The sequence below is a fragment of the Rhinolophus ferrumequinum genome, chromosome 15 (genome assembly GCF_004115265.2).
Source record: "Rhinolophus ferrumequinum isolate MPI-CBG mRhiFer1 chromosome 15, mRhiFer1_v1.p, whole genome shotgun sequence".
NCBI lineage: Eukaryota > Metazoa > Chordata > Mammalia > Chiroptera > Rhinolophidae > Rhinolophus > Rhinolophus ferrumequinum.
The window spans coordinates 44,675,022-44,696,452 of NC_046298.1; the positions used below are offsets into that span (position 1 = coordinate 44,675,022).

A 21,431-nucleotide genomic window follows, 5' to 3' on the forward strand; every position below is an offset into this window, starting at 1 on the left:
AAGGTTCGTAGCAGCTTTAATCATAATAGCTCCAAACTAGAAACGACCCACAGGCTCATCCACAGAAGGTGTGTGTGGTGGGGCCTTAACCAAGGGGAAACCACAGCAAAGAGCAGGGGAGACTTCAAGGGCTCCCAGTGGCATGGAGGAATGTTACACGTTATGCTCAGCAAAAGAAGCTGGACACAAGCACACACCACGTGATTCCATTTATAGGAAATTAAACAACAGGCAAAACTAACCTAGGGATTAGAAGTCAGGCTGGGGCTCCCCCTTAGTGGGGAGGACTGGAATGGACCTGAGGTGGGTTCTGTGGGGCTGAGCTTGAGCTGGGTACTGCCTCCCAGGAACTGCTCAGCCTGCAAAAATTCACCCAGCTGTCCATGCATGATGTACCCACTTTTATGCACGACAAAGTTCAAAGTTTTTTTCCCCCCCAAAAAAATCCCTGATATTTAAGGCAGTGAAACTACTCTGTATGATCCTGTAATGGTGGATAGATGTCATTATATATTTGTCAAAAGCCATAGAATGTAGGACACAAAGAATGAACCCTAACATTTCTCTGCACTTTACTTAATAATAATGTATCAATATCAGTACCAATTATAACAAAGTATCACACTAATGCAAGAAGTTAATAACAGAGGAAACTGGGAACAGGTAAGGGGATATATATATATATATATGAACACTGTACTTTCCACTCATAAACCTAAAACTGCTCTTAAAAATGAAGTCCACTCAAAAAATCATAAGCAACTAAAATAGACAAAAGAAATCCCCTTTATAGGTCAAATCATAGATTTCCCCCATATTTAATGATTTTTGTTTTCCTTCTTCCAGGAAAGAGATGGAAATAACATAGGGTGAGACTGGAAACATATAGACCAATGTGGGGAGAACTGACATCTTAACAATATTGTCTTCCAGTCCATGAACATAGTATATCTCCCCATTGATTTAAGTGTTGACATTCTCTCAGCAATGTTTTGTCATTTTCAGAGTAAAGGTCTTTTATCTTTTGCTAAATTTATCTCGTATTATTATACTATTGTAAATAAAAAAAATTAATTTCATGTTCCAATTTCTTGATTCTAGAATATAAACATATAATTCTTTTGGTTGGATTCACTGTAATCTCTGTAAACTCTATCCTGTGAAATTTGTAGCTCAAATTTCAGGTCACTGTTTTAGGTTTAGCTGGGCTTCTTGGACTCTGAATCTGGTGCAGGGTCAGCTAGATAGGAGTTTCTATAAAATATTTGGAGTAGCCCCCTCTTTGGCTCTTTTCCAGGACTTATACCTCACTTTCCTGTTGCTGTGGTGCTTCAAGCTAGGAAGACTGGATTTTTTGCTTGGTGTTTTAGCTGCCTCTCAGGGCACAGACTAGAATCTACCCCCATGCTAAAAGCTGTGTACAAATGAGAAACTCATCCACTGCCTTTCCCTTTTTCTGTTTTGGTTCCCCTAATTTCTGCCTGCTTTTGTCCACTTTCCAGTGCCTTTAATTCATTGTTTTCTGTTTTATCCAGAGTTTTTAAGTGTGGGAGGATTGGAATTTGAATCCAAGACTGTTTGCTCCAAGCTTTTAGTTATAATATACTGCCCCCTAGTGGCTGAAGCAGAGCTGGTTTATGAAGAGGTAGGGCAAATTTGTGGATTAAAAAAAAAAATCAAAATAATATTCACATATAGTACAAATTACTTGTACAGAACAACTTGTGGTGGGAAGCTGCCCGGCACTTTCTCACCCTTCGGGCTTCTCCCCAGAAGGTTTTCATTTTTAAATCTTTTGCTCATCTTGGCATTATACTCACAGGATACAGAATTCTAAATGTACAAGATGCTGTATGCTAAAAAGGAAGTCTTTCTTCCACCAAATTTACTTCCTCACAGGCAGTCAGAGTTTCTTTCCGGAAAGAATTTACACAGATTTAAACAAATATCTACCAATTGTTTTTTTTCTTTTTAATGGAAATGATAGCAGATGACTAACAATATTTTTACCTTTCTTGTTGATCTTTACTTTTTTTTGAGTCAGAATTCTCCGATTTAAAATTTTAATTGATTTATTTTCTTCATCAAGGTAATTAAGAATACGTTTTGAAGACTATTTCAATTCAGTCCACAAAGAATGTCATCATTTCCGTTGTCTTTTTTTCAACTGCTGAGTAATACTCCTCTAGATTTAACCAGTTCTCTACTGATTGACATTTAGGTTGTTTCTAGATTTTCTCTTATAAATAATGCTGCACAGAAGGCGCTATCACATGTGTCATGTAACCACCATTATAAGCAAGGAAGGGGAGTGAGGTGGAAGAATGGGGGAAAAAAATTTTTCATGCTACCCCTGCTTTGTAGTCAGTCCCTCCCCACCTTCTGGCAACCAAGGATTTTCTCCCTGTTCATATAGTTTTCTCTTTTCCAGAATAAATCTCCCCATTTAAAAATCCTAAGTAATTGCAATTGTCTTAAAGTGCTGCCTGTGGACCTGTTGAGACTGGAGCTACTGGCAGGCGTGCCCCACCAAGGATAAGCTCCAGCATGCCCACTTCTTGCTCTCAACTTTAGACCAGTGCCTAGGGAAGACTGCTGAGAAAAGACAAGATTTGTTTCCCTTTCTGTCACTCCTTCTCTTGCGTAGGACTCTTGTTGCCTTTTTTTTTTTTACCTTTGAAACGTTAAAGGAAATCTATTTCTTGGAGCCAGGACCTTGACACACACCCCACCCCCTTCCCGCAAAGGGCATGGCCTGTGAATAGAACAAGGGATTTTAGTTCCTTGTGGAAATAAAGGTGCAAGATTGGACATCCTTGAATTTTGGGGGTAGTGGGTGGTCTGTATCACACATGAACAAGACTGGAGGCCTTGAGGGGCTGAGAGAAAAAACTAGGACTCAGGGGTGGTTGAGGGAACTTGGGAAAGAGGATAAGAATTGGGGGTGTTTAGTGAAGGAGGATGATTTGAAACTCTGGGTATAAAAATGGAGAAGTTTGTGGGGTAACAGTATAGGAATATTTGGGGAGAAAAGGTATAAAGGATAGTGGAAAGGGCAGGACCAAGCCTGGGGTGTGTGTGTGTGGCAGGGTGTCTCTGGAGGTAGCTGACCTCTGGGTGAACTTGGTTTCTGCTAGGGCCCTGAGCCGTGCAAGTTTGGGCAAGTTGTACCTTCTCAGCCTCGGTGGGCTGTTCTGGGGAATGGACGTAAGCATCCCTGTTCCAGGACTGTGGCAAGGATTCAAGGGGACCATAGAATGACAGGCCCAGAGGGCAAGGGTTCCTTGAATGTCAGTAGCAAGTGGGCCAGTAACCAGGGACAGGGGGCCCAAGAGTGGGGTGTGGGGGCTCTTAGGGACCAAAGGAAGTTTGTAGAAGTGTCTGAGGGAGCAAATGCTGGATTTGGGGGCTCCCCAGGGTGCAAAGATGACACCACCAACCCTCTTACTGAAACATTTCCCTGCAGCCAGATTCACCACCGTCTGCACCAGATAGGGGCTTCACCAAAACGCGGTTAAGGACACTTCCTGGTCCTTAGAGGAGATCTTTTACTGAAATGAAAAGATAGATTCCGTGTTTATAGTAAAATAAGACCGGGTCTTATATTGACTTTTGCTCCAAAAGACGCATTAGAGCTGACTGTCCGGCTGGGTCTTATTTTTGGGGAAACACGGTTATATGTGAGATCTTACTTTGGTTGAAAAAAATCGTATGTGAGCACCCAGAGAAAGACCTGGAAGGATAGGACTTAGGTATCCTCTGGGAGGCAGGAATGTTATCTTTATTTTTTAATCTTTATTTGACTATATGCTCTAGTTTTCCACACAGCCCAGCGATGGTTTTGTGATTCAATGGTTATTAAACACAAAGCTTTAAGGAAGGTCCATCAGGCAGGTGGGCTCAGATCTCTCCCTCCCTCTCCTCTTGCTTTGCCAAGTACTTTGCTGCCTCCTGGCCTTTGCACTTGAGGTTTCCTGTTCCTCTTCACCCTCCAGCAGGCAAGTATTGGGGGAGGGGGTCTGGCCACCTTCTCTAGAGTGGCTGCTGATTGCTCTCTCTCACAGCACATTATTTCCTTTAGGTGTGTTACCACACTTGACTCTGGGAGAGATGTTCATGGACATCTCACCAGCTTCAAACTTGGCATAACTCAAAAGGATGAGAAGGGGGACTATTTAGCGTTTTAAAGTGGCGCCTTCATATGGTGGCAGCTGAGACTTCGACCTCTGGCCACTTAACCAATTTTAACGCTGTGCATTTGCGTTCAATTCAGATTTTAGTCTTAACGTGGGGCCACATTAAATACTCTTAGCCCACGCTTTCAAATTCGAGTCATTCCAGCATACCCCCAGAACACTGTCTGCGCGGGGAGCCTCCTCTCCAGCTATGGCCCCAAGGCTTCAGCGCGAATGAAGGCACCGAACAGCTAGTCGCTTACAAGCCCTTTTATTTGGTCTCCTGTTCACTCAGGCCTGCATCACTGGTCGCGACTTTTCCGCCTGCAGCTTCACTCCAGAGCCTGCGAAGCCCGTGCCACCCTGTGGGAGTGGGGAAGGCAGAGGTGAAGGCAGGCTGCGGGCTGCAGGTGGCAGTGGGGGTAATTCTAAGCAAGACCAAGCAGGACCCAGGCGAGGAAGGGGCGGGGCCTGGAGGGGGCGGGTCTTCTGGGAGGAGGGCGGAGCCTCAGGGGGAGGGTGTCCAGGAAGGTGAGGGAGCGGGGTCTTGGAGAGGGGACAGGGAAGAAGGCATCCTGAAGAGGCCCTGCTCACCCGCTGCAGCACGATGATGTCCCGGTCCGTGAGTTTCTCCCCATTCACGGGGTCCACCATGTCCTTCCGAATCAGCTTCTCCACACACTCAAGGGTGACTACGGCCCCTCTGCGGTGAGGGTAAGGATGGGGACACCAGTCAGAGGCACCGCCTTGAGAGGGGGAAGCACACCCCCAAGCCTGGCCCCGCCCCACAGGTCCCCGTGTTGTCCCCGACAGGTGACCTACGAGGGCCGCAGAACGGCGCATGGTGTGGCATTGCTCAGGCTGTCACGGGTCACAGCGCACACGTAGCGCTCACTGCGTGTGATGAGCCCCACGCGGTCCACGGAGTCATCGAGCAGCGTGAAACGCACAGGCGTCAGGTCTGACATGCGCAGAGGCTTTCCGGACATGGGGCACGTCACCGTGCGCGACTGCGAGAACCAGAGGAAGGCAGGGTCAGCAGGTAGGTCGGGGCCACGTGCAGGTAGGATGGGGGTCCCTGTGAGGTTGGGGAGGTGCCCTAGGGACAATGGGGGACCACGACCCTCTCTCGCAGAGTGGCCGCAGGAGCACTTGTTGGGGGTGCTCACCGGCTTCTCCAGCTTGGTGGCCTTGGCCTCTGGGGTCAGCGATGGGATCCAGAAGCTGGGCAATGCTTTGTCCTTGTCTTTGCCTGTGGCGCCAGTGCTGGGACCAGGTTGGGTATCATCTAAAGGGGGGCAGGGGTTCAGATGCTGCACCTAGGGAAGTACCAGGTCCTGGGGGACCCCCACCTACATGCAAGCCTGCTCCCCCTCACCTGGGCCATTCCCTGAGGTGGTCTTGGGTGTGAAGGGGTTGAGGGGCCGGCTCACGATGGCCGCCTCCTTCTCCAGGAAGCCCCGCACCTGGTCCTTCATGGCAGCCCGCTGCAGCTCTTTCTGTTCCTCCCGCCGGGCACCTCGCTGCTTTTCATAGGCCTGCAGGCAGCCGGGGAGAAGTGAGCTAGGCAAAGGCCCAGGGGACTCTGCTTGTGAGCTCAGCATCAAAATCACCAACATAACCTGTGCTCCCCTCCCTCATCCCCGTCACCTTCATTTGTCGAGCTATCTCCTTCTTCTGGTGCAAAATGTACTCCAGGATTGCCTCCCGCTCATACAGGTAGCCATCTGGACTGCAAACAAAGGATGGGATGAGAAAACATGGGCCTGGCCCAGGCCACACAGCCAGGGGTTAATAATCACATGCTAAACATCAGCTCCCTGCCCTGGGCACCCACTGACCGTGCTGTAGGCAGCAGCTCACTCAGTGCTCAGCTTAGCACTGAGGTGATGGCACTGTTTTAACTCTCCTGGCTTTGTCATATGCTCTGACGTGCAGGGAGACTCTTGTGAGGTAAAGGGTTACTCAGCAAGCCCGGCTTGTCCAAACGCTGCACATTCCAAACAAAGGACTGGCTCTTGGTGGGTTCTGGGAGGGAGCCTCTAACCTCTGGAGTGTTCTGCCTGATAAGAGTTTCTTTTTGTTCACCTGGGGGTCTTGAGCCACATGGTATCAGCTTGATCTTTGGAGGGGCTGGAGACCAAAGTCAGCCACGTGGGCAGTCAGCCATACCTGCATGACCAAGCTCCAATAAAAACCCTGGACACCAAGGCTTGGGTGAGCCTCTCTGGTGGGCAGGACTGTGCCAGCTGTCACACATCCTTGCCAGGAGGATTAAGTGCTGTTCCTGCAACTCCACAGGGAGAGACAACTGGAAGCTCGCACTGGGTCTCTCCTGGACTCTGTCCCATGTGTCTTTTCCCACTGTTGATTTTAATCCGTATCCTTTCACTGTAATAAACTGTCACTGTGAGTTAACAGCTTTGCTGATTTCTGTGAGTTCTAGTGAATCACAGCATCTAAAGGTGACCTCAGGGACTCTGAACCACAGTCTACTCTCATCACTCTCTTTATAAAATAGACCTGTAATTGAACACATATTTAGTCACTAGATTAAGTACCTTACACCCAATATCTCACTGAAGCCTTTGCTGGAACAGACGAGACAGGTAACGGTGAGTGTTCCACACATGCACTGTGATTATGGGCCAGGCAATGTCCGAGAGCCCTCCCCTCTATTACAATTGTATTCTTTCCCACATCCCATGAAACATACCTGGGTCATGGCCACGTCTCAGATGAGGACACTGAGGCTGAGAGGTTACTGGCTGGCTCATAGCACCCTGGCTGTGCAGGTGGCCAGACCCCCCCCATTACGGCCCCCTCCCTGTGGTTCCCTTGCTCTTGCCACCCATGTTCCCAGCTCACGTGACAACAGGGTCGTGGCAGGGCTGCAGAGAGAGGCAGCAGCAGTCGAAGTCCTTGACGGCATCCCGGCTCAGTCGAATGTTCTGGGTCCCGTAGCCTGAGGCCGCTAAGAACAGAGAAAGGCAAAGGGATGGAGGGATAGGAGACATGCCCCTCTCCAAACCCCAAGAGAGAGGCACAGAGAGAACTTGGAGGTGAGGGGATTCAGAGAGCAACAGGCAGTCAAGAGCTTGGGTGGTATAACCCACAGGAAGGCGTTACTCCCCAGAGGGTAAATGACAGACTCCCTAGGCTCTGTGACCAAACTCAAGCACCTAAACTTCTCTGAGCCTCAGTTTCCTCCTCTGGAATATGACCATGACAACAGTGACCCCCTCCATGGAGAATTAGATGATCACATACAGAGGCACTAACGCAGTGCCCTCCACATGGTGGTGGGTCGGGGGTGGCTGGTCACGTGCGCTGTCACTTCTGTGTTCATGATCATCAGTCAGGGAAGAGAGGCACGCACAGAAAGCACAACCAGAGGTTCCGAGTGAGATGGTGACCGAGACACATTTCTACCCTGCCCCCAACCCAGTACCTGTGTCCTTCTTCTTCTCATGGTAGGTGTAGACAGCCCCCGCTGTGCAGTTCTTGCCGTGCCGTGTCATCCTGGAGGTAGGAAGGGGCAGTTGAAGGGCTGTGGCGACCAGAAGGAACCGATACAGTGAGGACTGGACCTTTATGGCCCTCAGAGCCGATCTGCACCCCCAGATGGGAAAGCTGGGGGTGGGGTGGGGGAAGACAGTATTACCCATGTTAAATGCTTAAGAAATTCCTACGCATTCCAAAAAGGAAAGATCATTTTACCTTGAAAAGGGCCTGAAGTTTGCTTGTAGAAGTGGGTGTCAGCAGGGGTGTGCCTTGTGGGTTACTGTGAGGTGGAGGAGAGAGTTAGCTGTCATCTGATGGGAATTTCTAGCACCAAAAGAGGATGGGTGTGGCTCCCCACACATGCAGGGAACTGAGGTGCCTGCTTGGTGTTCAGGTTGCGTGTGTGTACGTGCTTTGTACGCCTACATGTTCATTTCCACTGAGTGCAAATCTCTAGGTTCACTTAGTCTTTCTCATGGATGAATTCACAAGCGGACAAAAGTCAAATTTGCTGTCCAATGTATCAAATCCATCCCCAATGTGTCAATCACACTGGAACAAGTTCTGAGTTTTCAAAAGAAGCATCAGAGCAGAACTGACTATATGTGGAACTCTGGCAAATCATCATGAAAAAACCAGCTACCCCAATAGGAAAACAAGCAAAGGAGGATATGAAAAGATGCTCAAACTCTCCTCAAATGAAAACTACAGTGAGGCCTTATTTTATACCTATCATCAGGCTGGCAGACGAAACTCTGAAAGCTGGATAAGACTAAGGCTTGGTGGGGACATGGGGTCGGTCATGGGAACCCTTGAGCAAAGCTGGGGGAGAGTGGACAGGGTCAGCTGTCCTGGAACACAGGCTGGTGGTACTTCAGCAAAGTGGGTGTAGGCACTTCTGCACTTGGTATATGTGCCCCAAAGACATTCTCAGAGATACCCACAAGGGAGCATGTACAGGATGTTCACAGCAGTGTTGTTTACCCTGGACGGGAGTCGAAGGCAACTAAATGTCCCTCCCTGGGAGAATGGACAGTGATTGCCCATCCTGGAGACTATCCAGATGTGAGATGCAACTGAGGAGATGTGTACAAAGAACATCATGGATGGATCTCAAAGACACAACGCTGGGTGAAAAAAGTAAGAAATAAAACAAGATCCTTAACAATGTATATGTGCACAAAACGACACAACTTAAAGAACACCTACAAACAAAAGGATTCACATATTAGAATGGTGGCCCATGTAGGGCAGGGAACTCACTAGGGGATAAAGAAGAATAAATACAAGAAACAAGGAGGGGGGCATATAGATCAAGATGCAGAGGATTAAGCAATAGGACCTTCTGCCTGGGCTTGAGTCCAAGGTTGGCCCCCGACTCGCAATGTGGCTCTGGACTGGTGATCTGTTTTTAAGCCCCAGTTTCCTTTGGTAAAAAGTGGGGATAACCAGGGAGATCTAGCTGACGGGACTGGATTACTGTGAGAACTCAATGAGGTCATGCTCAGAGCATAACACACAAGGGGTGTTCAGGAAATACTCTCCAGCTCTTTGGGTGCAAGGAAGATCCAGAAGGTGGGGGTGTGGAGTGGGTGTAGGGATGTGGAAGGCACAACCAAGGGCTCCCAAAATGTAAAAAGTAACTTCATCTTTATTTTCCCTTTCTGGTCATTTTCAGAAACTTGCCTTTCACTTGGAAAACTTGAAACACTAACCTCTGTTTGAGCTATGGATCTCGCTCGCCCCCTACTGGAGTCTCCTCCCAGAAGCCAACTTTTGTTTTTAGGTTTAGTATTGACATAGGACAGATGCACGATGTGCCTTGGTGCGCTTTTGACAGATATACGCACCCTTGTAACCACTGCCCCAATAGCGATGGAGAACTTTTTTGTATCACCCCAGAAGTGGCCACTGCGCTGCTCGCAGAAGCTAACCTTGGTGAAACACCCGAACTCGACCCACAGTCCCCTCCTCCAACTTCCCCTCACCCCCCAAACTTTTGAGCAAGTGTCCAGCACCTGCTGCCTCCCTGGCTCACCTGCCACGGGCTCCTCCGCCCTGGCCCCCTGGCTTCTGCCCAGCCCCCCAACTGCTACTCACGAAGGTCGAGTTGACCTCCTCATGGACAAATTCCCCACTCTATTCTTAGTTGTCAACTGCCTTGACCCTCTGCGGTATTTGGCACTGAGCTGCTTGTCTGGTGGCCAAGAACAGGGTATTTCTATGTCTTTGGCTTCACGGCCCTCGACATTTTCCCCCTGAGAGAGAGGAACATCTAGAGAGGGAACGTTATTTTTTACCTTGCCAGGAAATAATGGGAATACTCGCAAGGAACACTGTCTGCTCCTTGACCACATGCCAACTCTCCGTGCCCCATCTCATCAGAGGTCCAACCTCAACCACCCTCTGAAGTCCGTCCCATCGCCATCTCCAACTTTGCAGATGGGTAAACTGGGGCTTAGAAGTGAAGCCATTTGCCTAAGGCCATGGTTCTCAAAGTAAGGTTTAGGGACCCTGGGGGTCCCTAAGATACTTGCAGGGGGTCCACAAACCTATTTCCATAGCACTACAATGACTTTTCCTTTGTCCCTTTTATTGTCATGAGTGTACAGTGAAGTTTTCCAGAGCTGTGTGAGGTGTGAGCATGTCATCACTCTGAAGACTAACTGTATGTGTGCTTGAGCATCCTTGGGTTTTAAAAGTATCTGTTGTGTTATGATAAATGAAAGAGATCAGGCACAAAAGCCATATTTGTTGATTCCATTTAAGTGAAATGTTCAGAATAGGCAAATCCACAGAGACAGAAAGCAGACTGGTGGTTGGCACAGGCTGGGAGAAAGGGGAATGGGGACTGATGGCTAAGGGGTGTGCCGTTTCTTCTGGGGGTGATGAAAATGTTCTGGAATCAGAAAGTGCTGGTGGTTGCACAAAATGGTGAACATACTAAAAACCACTGAACTGTACACTTTAAATGGGTGAATTTTATGTTATATGAATTATTTCTCAATAAAAAAAAATTTCTGATAGGGCAAATCCTGATAGAATTCACACCAACAAAAGCTCTTTGGAGTCCTCAATGATTTTAAGATCCTGAGACCAGAAAGTTTGAGAACCACTGGCCAAGGGTCGAAGGGTTAGCAGGTGGCAGTGCCAGGATTTTGAAACTCCAGAAGCTGAGCTTTCAGTCACTGCGATGCACTGTCTCCTCGGGAAGGCCAATTTCAAAATAGAAAACAGAACTAGTGCCATCTGCTGTTACTAGTACTTTGGAGAGGACACATCAGAGTAATACCAATTATTCTTTATCATCATTCTCATTTTACAGGAGAGTGGGGAAAAGCTCATAGAATTCATCTCCCGGCTGGGAAGTGGCAGGGCCAGGATTCGAACCCAAGCAGCCAGGCTCTGGAGCTGCCCTCCAAACCATGCGGCAACTGTCACTCTTCCCAGGAAGGTCAAACCTGAGAATGCCAATGTTTGTATACAAAGTCTTCAATTTTTGTACAAAGTATATTTTACCCTTGAAACACATCTCAATTCAGACACTACATTTCCATTGGAGATACTTGTCCTGTATTGAGGTTTCATAAAATGTACAGGTATAAACGTACCCTGGTTGTTCCCAACATACTTAAAAGTTTCTTGAATCAAGTATTGGTGCTTACTTAAATTTAAATGAATTAAAATGAAAGAATTAAAAAATTCAGTCCCTCACTGGCACTAGCCACATGTCAAATTGCTTCATAGCCTCTTGGGACTGGTGGCTGCTGTACTGGAGAGCGTGAACAGCGTGGTGCTGAGACAGAAAACATTAGCACAATACCATTAACACGTTAATAATTCCTTAACGTCATCTACTGTCTGGCTGGTGTTCAAATTTCCCCGAGTGTCTCCCAACTGTCCTTTTTTTTTGCACTTGCTTTGTTTGGATCCTAAAATAGTGGTTCTTAACCCCTTGGTGAGGTCAACAATTCCTGAGAGCCTAAAGGTGCTACAAGCCTCTCTCCCTAGAAGGCTATCCCAGGGGGCAGAGGCCACTGTGGTAAAGGAACCTAAAGGGCTAACTACATTCAAGGAAATCACAGAAAGAGGACGTGTTGGAAGTGGGAAAGAGAGAATTCCCTAAGAACAAATGCAAGTGTCTGAGATTTTCTATTAATAATGGCTGATATTTATTTAACAGGCTCAATGAACCTGGCTCAGTTCTAAGCATTTTACACATGTTAACTCCCTCGAATTCCACAACGACCCAAAAGGTTGCTACAAACAAGGAACAGAGCCATGGAGAAGGTGCCCCAGGTAACCACGTCTGTGGCCTTGACCATCAGTTGTGCTGCCTGGCTGCAGGCAGTCTCAAGCACTGTGCTGAACACAACGTGGAACAGGGCAGCTAGTGTGCGCCTGGGCCTTTCCCCTGGAAATCCTGGCCTTTTCCTCCTCCCAGGCTCCATGGAGGAGTCGCCTCTCTGGGAAGCCTGACTCTTCAGGCTGAGTTAGGTGTTCCTTGAGCTCTGAAAATGTCCTGAGTTATCTCCATTATAACTGCCACTTCCCAGTATTTCCCTCCAGACTAGGAGCCCCAAGAGGGGGGCCCAGGTCAGACTCCTGTCTGAGGGGCATCACTGCCTGACACCTGGGGGGCTCAGAGAGGTCACGATGGGATCAATTAACGACTTCCAAAGCCAGGGGAAGTGTGTAATCCATGAACTGATCACACAACTAATCAATACATTAATCACAAAAGCACTAAAAGAATAGAAATGATGATCATATCCTTTGAACATTTATGTACCAGGCCCTGTGTGAAGCACTTCACAGGTCTGAACACACTCAGTCCTTGTGACAACCCCCAGAAATAGGTTCCGTCCGGTTTACAGGCGAGAAAACAGATGTCCAGGATTCACTGGTCTCTTCCTCAGTCTGTTTCTTCACAGACAAGCCAGAGTGAGTTTTTCAAAATGGAACTTTGATTAAGTCACTCCCTTCAACTGCTTCTTGGACATGGCTCATGACAAAAATCCAACTGCTTAGATAAAAATGTAGGAGGCACGAGAGAATTGGGAAAACCATCATTTTGCAACCTCTGATGACACAGTTGATTCAGGCAATAATTGCAATGGATGCCATTAAAGGAAAGAATGATGGGAAATGGGTATTCTCAGGATGCTAATGCTGGCTAGTAGCTTTACAATGGCGGGTTTGTGCTGTCCTGATATGTATTAGTCTGCTAGAGCCGCCAAAACAAAATACCATAGACTGGGTGGCTTAAACAACAGATGTTTATTTTCTCCCAGTTCTGGAAGCTGGAAGTCTGAAATCAGGGTGCCAGCATGGTTGGGTTCTGGGGAGGACTCTCTTCCTGGCTCGCACATGGCTGGCCATCTTTTCACTGTGTCCTCACTGGACAGAAAGAGCCCTCTCTGGCATTTCCTCTTCTTATAAGGACACCAACCCCATGGATTAGGACACCATTTTCATGACCTCATTTAACCTTAATTACTTCCATGAAGGCCCTAACATGACAAATAGTCATGTTGGGGGTTGGGCTTCATCATATGAATTTGGGGGGAGAGGACAAACATTGTGGAGCCCCCATCAATCTCACCATCCCTGAAAATGGGACAACCAGGCGTGACGCAACATGGATCTACCGGCGCTGAAGTAGTCATGTCAAAATGGATGAATCTAAATTGAATTAAACCTTTAGATTTAAGTTCCTGATTCTAGAAAGTCAGAGGATATAGTAGGGATCAACCAAAAAGGACCAGATGAGAAAGACTTTCCACTTCGCAGGCCATATGGCGCCTGTCACAACTTGACTCTGCCCTTGTATGTGAAAGCAGCCATGGACACTATGTAAATGAACGGGCAAGCTGTGTTCCGATAAAACTTTATTTATGGATATTGACATCTGAGTCACATATAATTGTGACAGGTCACAAAATATTCTTCTTCTTTTGATTTTTTCTAATTATTTAAAAATGTTACAACCATTCTTAGTTTGCAGGCTGTACAATAACAGGTGGTGGTTGTAAATTATATATCTGATAAAAGAGTTGTATCTAGCATATATAAGAAGTGTACAACTCAAAATAAAAAGACAACCCAATTCAAAAATGGACATAAGGATTGGAATAGACATTTCTCCGAAGAAAATACACAAATGGCCAAGAAGCACACGAAAAAATGCTCCACATCATTAATCATTAAGAAAATGCAATCAAAACCACAGTGAGATACCAGTTCATACCCACTAAGAATGACTAAAATCAGAAAGTCACATAATCACAAGTGTGGAGAAACTGGAACCTTTGTACACTTATAGTAGTAATGTACAATGGTGCAGCCACTTTGGAAAAGACTGGTAGGTCCTCAAAAGGTTAAACAAAGAGTTACATTTGATTCAGCAATTCCTCTTCCAATGGAAACGAAAACCTGTCCACACAAAAACTTGTGCACAAATGTTCATAGCAGCATTATTCATAATAACCAAAAAGTCCAAACAACCCAAATGTCCATCGACTGATAAGTGGATAAACAAAATATGGTATATCTCATACAAAGGGATACCGCTCAGCCATAAAAAGAATGAAGTGCTTATCGATGCTACATGAATGAACCTTGAAAACATGCTACGTAGAAAAAGCCAGACAGAAAAATGATTTCATTTGCGTGCAATGTCCAGATTAGGTAAACCCATAGAGACAGAAAGTAGATGAGTGGTTGCCTAGGGCTTGGGAGGGGGAGTGGCAGGGAAAATGGGGAGTGATAGCTAACGGGTACAGGGTTTCTTTATGGAGCAGTGAAAATGTTCTAAAACTGATAACGGTGATGGCACACAATTCTGTGAATATACTAAAAACAACTGAATTGTACACTTTAAGTGGGTGAGCTATATGTTATGGGAATTATATTCCAATACAGCTGACTTTTTAATTTTTTTCAAGGCCAGCAGGATTTGGTTTTGGCCTGCTGATGTCTGGCAATGAGGACTACGTGAAAAGAGAGTACAAAGAAGCAAAAGGACAAATCCAGATGGGGGATGAGCAACAGAATAATAGACCCAGTTTCTTCAGTGAAGTAATTACACCAAAAAACAGAGTCGGATGGAGGGGAGGCTGTTCTAAATTAAGAAATTTAAGAGACACTGAGAGACAACTGGATTATCGAAATCCTGTCCCTGTCTCCCTCAGGACCCCAGAACCCTATCCCGCAGGAGGTCGACGCCAGCAACCCTATCCCTCCACCACCTGGAACTCACCTCACAAAAGCTTCCTCCTTCCTTGTCTGATTCTTCAACTGTGCCCCTATTCCGGAAAGGAGCTCTGTTTTCCTTTTTAGCTCCGCCCACTTCCGCGCGGCGAAAGAAACCGGAAGTAGAGCTGCCCCTAGTTGCGGAAGTACTTCCTCTGGCTTGGTAAGTCCTCTCTTCTTCTTTTCCTCCCTCCGGTAACGTGAGAGACCCGTCGAAGGTTCCGGTTAGTGAAACTGATGTGACTATGGGGCACGCTTAGTATCTACTAGGCGTTTCCCGGGGCAGGCGATTTCCTTGTACCCAGGCTTTGCGTCTCTCCAAGCCTGAGTTTAAGAAGTAATCACTTCCCTCAGAGATTGGGAAGCCCACTTCCCCAAGTATATCATCCACTTTTCTTGCTGTAAGTTAAGAGACAATTGAGAAGGGACAACTCGTCTGTCCCCATTTTATAAACGGAGCAATTGAGAAATCAGAAGTCAAAGCCATTCAAATCACCCCAGGAAACAGGAATTACGGCATACCCTCCTACCCCCGGGGACCAAGGCATACAGTTCCCGCCAGTTTCTAGACACGTAGATACCTGGATATCTGGAGTCCTAGGCATTTATTTCCCTAGCTCGGCCGGACGATCTCCCGTTGGGGAAACAGAAAAGGCGCATATCCAATCCCCTAAGTACCCCCCCAGTGTCAGGAACCCTGGCCTCCCTATGGGGCTCCGGACCTTCATCATAAGGTCCCTTTAAATACTTTGTCCCTTACCTGAGTTCCGCCCGGGACAGGTAGTCGCAAACCCCGCCCCTCTGCCAGAAACCGGGATCTGGCCGATTACAGAGAGCGGGAGCTGAGCGAGGCACCCCCTCCTTCCTTTCCCCTCCCCTCTCACCTGCCTCCTTTCACAGCTGGCCGCAGCTGGCCTTGGAGGCCCGAATAAGAAGGAGGGGACTGTGTTTACACGTCTGGGCAGGTAAGTGAATGTCCCTGGAGGCAGAGCCTGGCTTGGGGACCTTGGCGTCCTGGCTCCCTGCTCCTCTGGGTCCCAGAAGTTTGGGGGGTCCCCAAGCCCAGGAGTCCAGGGCCCTTGCCTCCTCTTCCCCCAGGACCCAAGAATATAGGCTCCTGCACTCGCCTTTCCTGTAATCTTTGATCTCTGTGGGTGGATGTGGCAATGGACATAGAGAGACCAGAATCTGTGGAAATTACTAGGAAGGAAAGGATCCTGATCATCATTGTACATGTTTATGAACACCTACTATGTGCCAAAACTGTGCTAGGGGCTGCAGACACAGAGGAGGAAAAGATAAGCTCCCTGCTCCACTCTCTGGAGTCACACTGCGTTTGTTAAAATTCTGCTTTTGAATCTTGCACAGCATATGACCTTGGGCAAGTTCTTTGACCTTTCTGTGCCTCAGTCTCCTCATCTATAAAATGGGGGTAACAATAGCACTGCTGTGAAAATGACACTGAGTTGATATAGGTAAGCTACCTTGAACAGTGTCTGGCCCAGAACACAGGCTATATCAGTGTCTGTTATTATTATTATAATTCATGGGCCACAGAGTCCAGTCAGGGAGAACTTGTCTTGTTCCTTAGTGGCTGAGGCACTTGTCACTTATACCACACCTGGTTCCAGGTGTCCACAAAATATGAGGGGGCACCCCTCTCTGCTGCTGCTGTACCTGGGGTTGACAACCTGCCTGGACACCTCACCCAGTGGGGAACAAGACCAAGGTGAGTATTTGGGGGAAGAACTGGTGTCCAGGCACTGGAATCCACTGGGTACTGATCCCAGTACCCTTGCCTCTAGTCCTCTCCTACCCCAGGACCCCATAGCTCTTTGTCCCCTTAGGTTCAGGTTCCTCTATGTGCGTAGTCCTCCATTTTTCTGTCCCTCATGTCCTTTGGGCCCAGAAGTCTTCCTGGACTCCCCAGAGGCCCAGAGTTTCCTGGGCAGCCATAGACGGATTCCGAGAGCCAATCACTGGGACCTGGAGCTGTTCACGCCGGGGAACCTGGAACGGGAGTGTTATGAGGAGAAGTGTTCCTGGGAGGAGGCACGGGAGTACTTTGAAGACAATACTAAGACGGTGAGGGCCTGGGGGCCCTGGAGTCCCAGGGTCTTCTCCAGGCCCAGAGTGCGGGGGAGGGGGGCGTGTCCTGGCCCCCCACTCCCTCTACCCTTGGGTTTCAGAAATCAGGGTGGGCTGGTTTGGGGCAGTAGAATCTTCCATTTGACAGCAGTCTTTTTGCCTTCTCTACTCCTACCCCTTCAAGAAGCGCTTCTGGGAGACATACATCTACAATGGCAAAGGAGGTGAGTGGGGGTGCCAAGTCCTCTTGTTCTGTGCAGCTAAGGCAGCCCCTTCCCATGGAAGCTGAACCAACACTCTCACTCCAAATTGTGTGCTCCCTGAGTTCCTAGAGGTAGTTGTTAAAGGAGTCCCCTCCTTTGAGACTAGAGCCCTCGCCTGAAGAACCCACCACACCTTATTGGAAGACGTCCCTTGTTCCCAGGAAGGGGAAATGCAGGGGTAGAAGGAGGAATTACTATCAGGCCTCAGGTCAGAGAGGCTGGCCCACCTGAGCCCCTCTTTGGAGTCCAGAGCCCCAGCCCCTTCTGCAGTTTGGTTGCTAAGGGGGCTTTTCCCTAGAAACGAGGCCTGGCCAAGCCAGGCTGTGGGAAGCCTGTGCAAGCCTGGCGTCCTCACCTGACCAGTCCACCCACCCCCAACCCGCTTTCTGAGTTCTGAGGCCCCATCATGGCTGCAGCCTTGTTGCTAAGGGGGGAAGGGCCGCTCGTTAGCAACAAGGCCCTCCCATGCCGGACCTAGGAAGCTGGCAGCACTACCTGGCTATCTTCCCCTCCCCCACAGCACCATCCCAGCTTCAGCCTGGTTGCTAAGGAGGCATTCCCCTTAGCAACTACACCTAGCCAAGCTCAGGACCCAAGGCCTCGTGCCCACCGGAGGGAGGTACAACCCCCCGCCCCCCCCCCGCTCCCCCCGCTCCCCCCGCCCTCCCCGCTCCCCCCTCCCCCCCCTTCCAGGCACCAGACGCCCCACCCCCTTGTGGCCTGGTTGCTAGGGGTGGCTGTACCTTAGCAACAGGCCCTAGGTCTGGGCCGGAGTCCTCAATTGGAGCCTGGTTGCTAGGGGAGGTAACTGAGTTGCTAGAGGCCTAAGGATGCCTGGTGGCTCCTTGAATCCACCTGAAACATGTCAGGATGGGGAGGGCCTGGCTTCTCAGTGCAGCTTTTTGCTAAGAGGGCTAAAAGCCTGGGGTTTACTGTTTGTGAAAAACTCTCCACCCAGTGCTAAAGTTGGTTTCCCCAGCGGCAAGACCTAGCAAGGCCTCAAGTCCTAAGTCCTCCACACACACCCTCACCATTTTCCTCAGACACAAAGCCTTGGATTGATAAAAGGACTGCACCTTAGGAAAGGGGCCACATGAGTTCTAGACACCCAGCAATCTGTTACTGGGGGGAGGTCCGTAAATTCCTCCAGTGATAAATGAATTTTTTCTAGCCTTCTGGTAAATTCCAAAGCTTTCCTGTGGGTTCTGCTCTTCATAGTTGAGACCTTGTCCCTCAGTGGCCTGGTTGGGAAAAGGGGCTGCATTCCAGAAGGGGCAGGTTTGCCAGATGAAATACAAGAACCACCCCCACCCCCTTCCTGAGTTAAATTTCAAATACACATTAATAATTTTTTAGTATATGTCCCATTGAGTATATGGGATATACTTATACCAAAAAATTATTCATCGTGTATCTACAATTCTGTGGGGTGTCCTATACTATTATTTGTTAAATCTGGCAATACTTAGTGTGTGGGTCTCGATAGTTGGCTATCTGACTTCCCCACCCTACCTGTAGTGTGTAACCTGCAATCTTAGCAGATACTTATGAGGGTCTTGAACCATGCATGTCCAGGGAGGGGGCTCCATCATCGTGGAGATACATCTAGTACCAGATGAAGTTATCACAGTCTCTTTATGCATTTCATGTCAGTGAATTTTTGCAACCTGTCAGAGAGGGGTTATCATCCCATTTTACAGAGCAGGAAATGGAGGCTCAGAGAAATGAGTGAGGTGAGTTTCTTGAGGTCACATAGCGAGGAAGTGACCCTAGCTCTGCCTTGGTTCCTGGCCAGTTCTCCTTCCTTAGGGGAAGGGCATTTGGATGTTGGGGTGGGTGGCACCCCCTGAAGCAGTGATTTCCCCCACCTTCCCCTCACTGCAGGGCATGAACGAGTGGACGTAGCAGGCTTGGCTGTGGGGCTGACATCTGGCATCCTGCTCATTGTCCTGGCTGGCCTGGGAGCCTTTTGGTATCTACATTGGCGGCGGAGCCGAGGCCAGCAGCCCAGTCCCCAAGAGTAAGGGGGCTTCTGGGAGGAAGGGCTGGGAGCTGGAGACAAGGGTGAGCAGGGGAGGGAGAAAGGGTCTACCTAAGGAGATAGGCAAGGATTGGGGACAGGTGGGCACTGATGAAAGCTCTGAGGAGACGGTCACATGGAGAGTGAGTCTGTGAGATCATGTGTCTAGTGGTGGCATCTGTCTGTCTGACTGTATCTCTAGTACCTGGCACATAATAGGAGCTCAGTCAGTATTTGCTGCCTGTCTTTGCAGTACCAGGTTTCTGTGTGACTATCACTGTGGATATTGTATCTTGTGAGGCTGCAGCCTGTGGTTTATGGGTGTCTGTGGGTGTCTGTGGTATGTCAGTTTCCGTGGTGCAGGGTGTAGCACGTTTGTGTGTCTGTAGGAGTTGCCTAGGTGTGTCTTTCTCAGTCATAGGGTCTAAGAGGGTTCTTGAGCGTCAGTCTTGGGAGTATAGTGGGTCTGGGGTTTTTAAGGAAGAGTTTATTGTAAATGGGTATCTGTGTTGCGTCTATTTCTGTGTGTCCACATGCCTTTCTGCAGGGCCATCTTTTTCTCCATTACTCAGTCTGTATGTGGAGCACATGTGTCTGTGAATGAGTCTGTCTCAGCAGTTGTTACTTTCTGAGTATGCCTGTCCTTATACATCTGCCTGTCATTTTGAGGTGCTTTTCTGGGTGTCAGGTTGAAGGTGACCCTCTTTCTCCCCTGTACATCTTCCTTCCACCTCTGTTCTCCTACCATCCTCAGAGTCTCTCCCCAAATCCTCCCTCCTCCCAAGTCTCTCTATCCTGTAGGTTTCCCCTGCTAACTGTGCACCTTCTGTCCTCAGGGCCGAGCTCATCAGCCCCCTAAGTCCGCTGAGCTCTCCGGGCCCGCCGACGCCCCTACCTCCACTCCCACCCCCAGGCCTCCCCACTTACGAGCAGGCTCTGGAGGCGTCTGGGGTGCACGACGCACCTCCGCCCCCCTACACCAGGTACGGGGCTGGGCTTCGGCTCGGGGGCGGGGCACAGAGGGGAGGGCACTGCTGGAGGAGGGGCGTGGGCTCAGGGGCGGGACTTGGAATTTTGAGGTTATTATTCGAGGCGAGGCTTGGAGAGCGGGGGCGGGGCATTGTGCAATTGTCTGGGGGCGTGGCTCAGCGTTGTGCGTGTGGAGCATTACAGGAGGGAGGGTCTTGTACCCAAAGGATCCGGGATTGGCTGAGACGCCCAGGGCGGGTCAGAATGGTCTTAGTTGAGGGGGGGAAAAAAAAGGAAAAACAGCCGGGTCTTTGACTCCCCACTGTGCCCCTCCCCATACAGCCTCCGGAGGCCTCGCTGAAGAACTGTTTCGGAGCCGGGGTTCCCCGAACCGTGCCCCAGATTCACACCAGATTCCGGAAGCCCCCAGGCCTCTTAAACTGCGGAGCTGAGCTTGGGGGGTGGTGGGAGTAGGGGTCGTCCGGCCCGAGGCCTACCCTGGCACACGTGTTTCCGCCGCGTACGGATACATGCTTGTCCCCGGCGAAAGTGTTCCCGCGTCCCGGCCCCTCGCGGGCCCCCAAGCTCTCCTGACCTTGGGGTACCCACCAGCCCCACCCCTGGGGTAGGCGTGTCGTGGAAACTCGGACCCAGGCGCGCAGGCCGGGTGTGCAGACTCCCGTGTGAGCAGGTTTGACACGGCTTTCTCCCTCCAGAGCCACGGACAACGCACGCGCAGAGACCCGCCCGTGCACACGCATGTCTTCATGCTCTCCCCGTGCGCGTACAGGGGCTCTCTGCAAACCAGGAACAGGGTGGGGGGCATTATTTGCAACCGTGCTCGGTGGGGGCAGGCTCTCTCATTGCACCCGGGGAACTGGAGTTGAGCTCTTCCCCTAAATAAAAATCCTTTGGAAAAGAAACCAAAAAAGTGAAACAATGCAAAAAAAATAAAAAACTTAAATAAACTGAACTGTGATCCCAAGAGCGTCTGCGCGTGGTGGAGTTAGCTTTCTGTACAAATGTTGCGCCCTACACCCCCAGGCTCTGCTTGCGCTGTCTCTCTCTCTTTTTTTCTTTTTTTTTTTTTTTGCATTTGCACGGGATTGTGGGAGGAAGCGGAGCGCAGCCAGACACCCCGCCGCCCGCCCCCCCTTC

The 21,431-nt window shown here is 49.1% G+C and overlaps 2 protein-coding genes across 7 annotated transcripts; one reads left to right on the forward strand and one right to left on the reverse strand.

Annotated features, from left to right (window-relative positions):
- Positions 1–4,430: 4,430 nt before the first annotated feature.
- On the reverse strand, positions 4,431–15,079 carry NOSIP (nitric oxide synthase interacting protein). Of its 4 annotated transcripts, none has more exons than XM_033128818.1 (10): positions 14,941–15,079; positions 7,896–7,959; positions 7,627–7,697; positions 7,044–7,149; positions 5,826–5,907; positions 5,554–5,713; positions 5,345–5,463; positions 4,998–5,185; positions 4,770–4,878; positions 4,431–4,538 (listed from the first exon to the last, which is right to left on the reverse strand). In XM_033128818.1, exons 3-10 carry the CDS (start codon positions 7,694–7,696, stop codon positions 4,467–4,469), a joined length of 906 nt encoding a protein of 301 aa, XP_032984709.1. In that variant the 5' UTR covers position 7,697; positions 7,896–7,959; positions 14,941–15,079; the 3' UTR covers positions 4,431–4,466. The 4 variants fall into 4 exon arrangements, with proteins under 4 accessions (XP_032984709.1, XP_032984710.1, XP_032984711.1 ...); XM_033128819.1 differs by having other exon boundaries at positions 7,627–7,725; XM_033128820.1 differs by having other exon boundaries at positions 7,627–7,808.
- On the forward strand, positions 15,044–21,251 carry PRRG2 (proline rich and Gla domain 2). Of its 3 annotated transcripts, none has more exons than XM_033128822.1 (8): positions 15,044–15,096; positions 15,834–15,898; positions 16,565–16,662; positions 16,843–17,018; positions 17,206–17,245; positions 19,169–19,304; positions 20,141–20,287; positions 20,616–21,251. In XM_033128822.1, the coding sequence occupies exons 3-8, from the start codon at positions 16,578–16,580 to the stop codon at positions 20,632–20,634; spliced, it is 603 nt and encodes a 200-aa protein (XP_032984713.1). In that variant the 5' UTR covers positions 15,044–15,096; positions 15,834–15,898; positions 16,565–16,577; the 3' UTR covers positions 20,635–21,251. The 3 variants fall into 3 exon arrangements, with proteins under 3 accessions (XP_032984713.1, XP_032984714.1, XP_032984715.1); XM_033128823.1 differs by lacking the exon at positions 15,044–15,096 and adding an exon at positions 15,116–15,157; XM_033128824.1 differs by lacking the exon at positions 15,044–15,096 and having other exon boundaries at positions 15,368–15,898; positions 17,209–17,245.
- Positions 21,252–21,431: the final 180 nt, after the last annotated feature.

What these genes read in the sequence shown, in the direction of transcription:
- PRRG2 (XM_033128822.1), top strand. Translation starts at nt 16,578, where the DNA reads ATGAGGGGGCACCCCTCTCTGCTGCTGCTGTACCTGGGGTTGACAACC. An exon ending in CAGTGGGGAACAAGACCAAG is followed by an intron (nt 16,663 to 16,842) that starts GTGAGTATTTGG and finishes CTTTGGGCCCAG; the next exon opens with AAGTCTTCCTGGACTCCCCA. An exon ending in TTGAAGACAATACTAAGACG is followed by an intron (nt 17,019 to 17,205) that starts GTGAGGGCCTGG and finishes TACCCCTTCAAG; the next exon opens with AAGCGCTTCTGGGAGACATA.
- NOSIP (XM_033128818.1), bottom strand. Translation starts at nt 7,696, where the DNA reads ATGACACGGCACGGCAAGAACTGCACAGCGGGGGCTGTCTACACCTAC. An exon ending in TGAGAAGAAGAAGGACACAG is followed by an intron (nt 7,150 to 7,626) that starts GTACTGGGTTGG and finishes CTCTGTTCTTAG; the next exon opens with CGGCCTCAGGCTACGGGACC. An exon ending in TGCGCCGTTCTGCGGCCCTC is followed by an intron (nt 4,879 to 4,997) that starts GTAGGTCACCTG and finishes CCCTCACCGCAG; the next exon opens with AGGGGCCGTAGTCACCCTTG.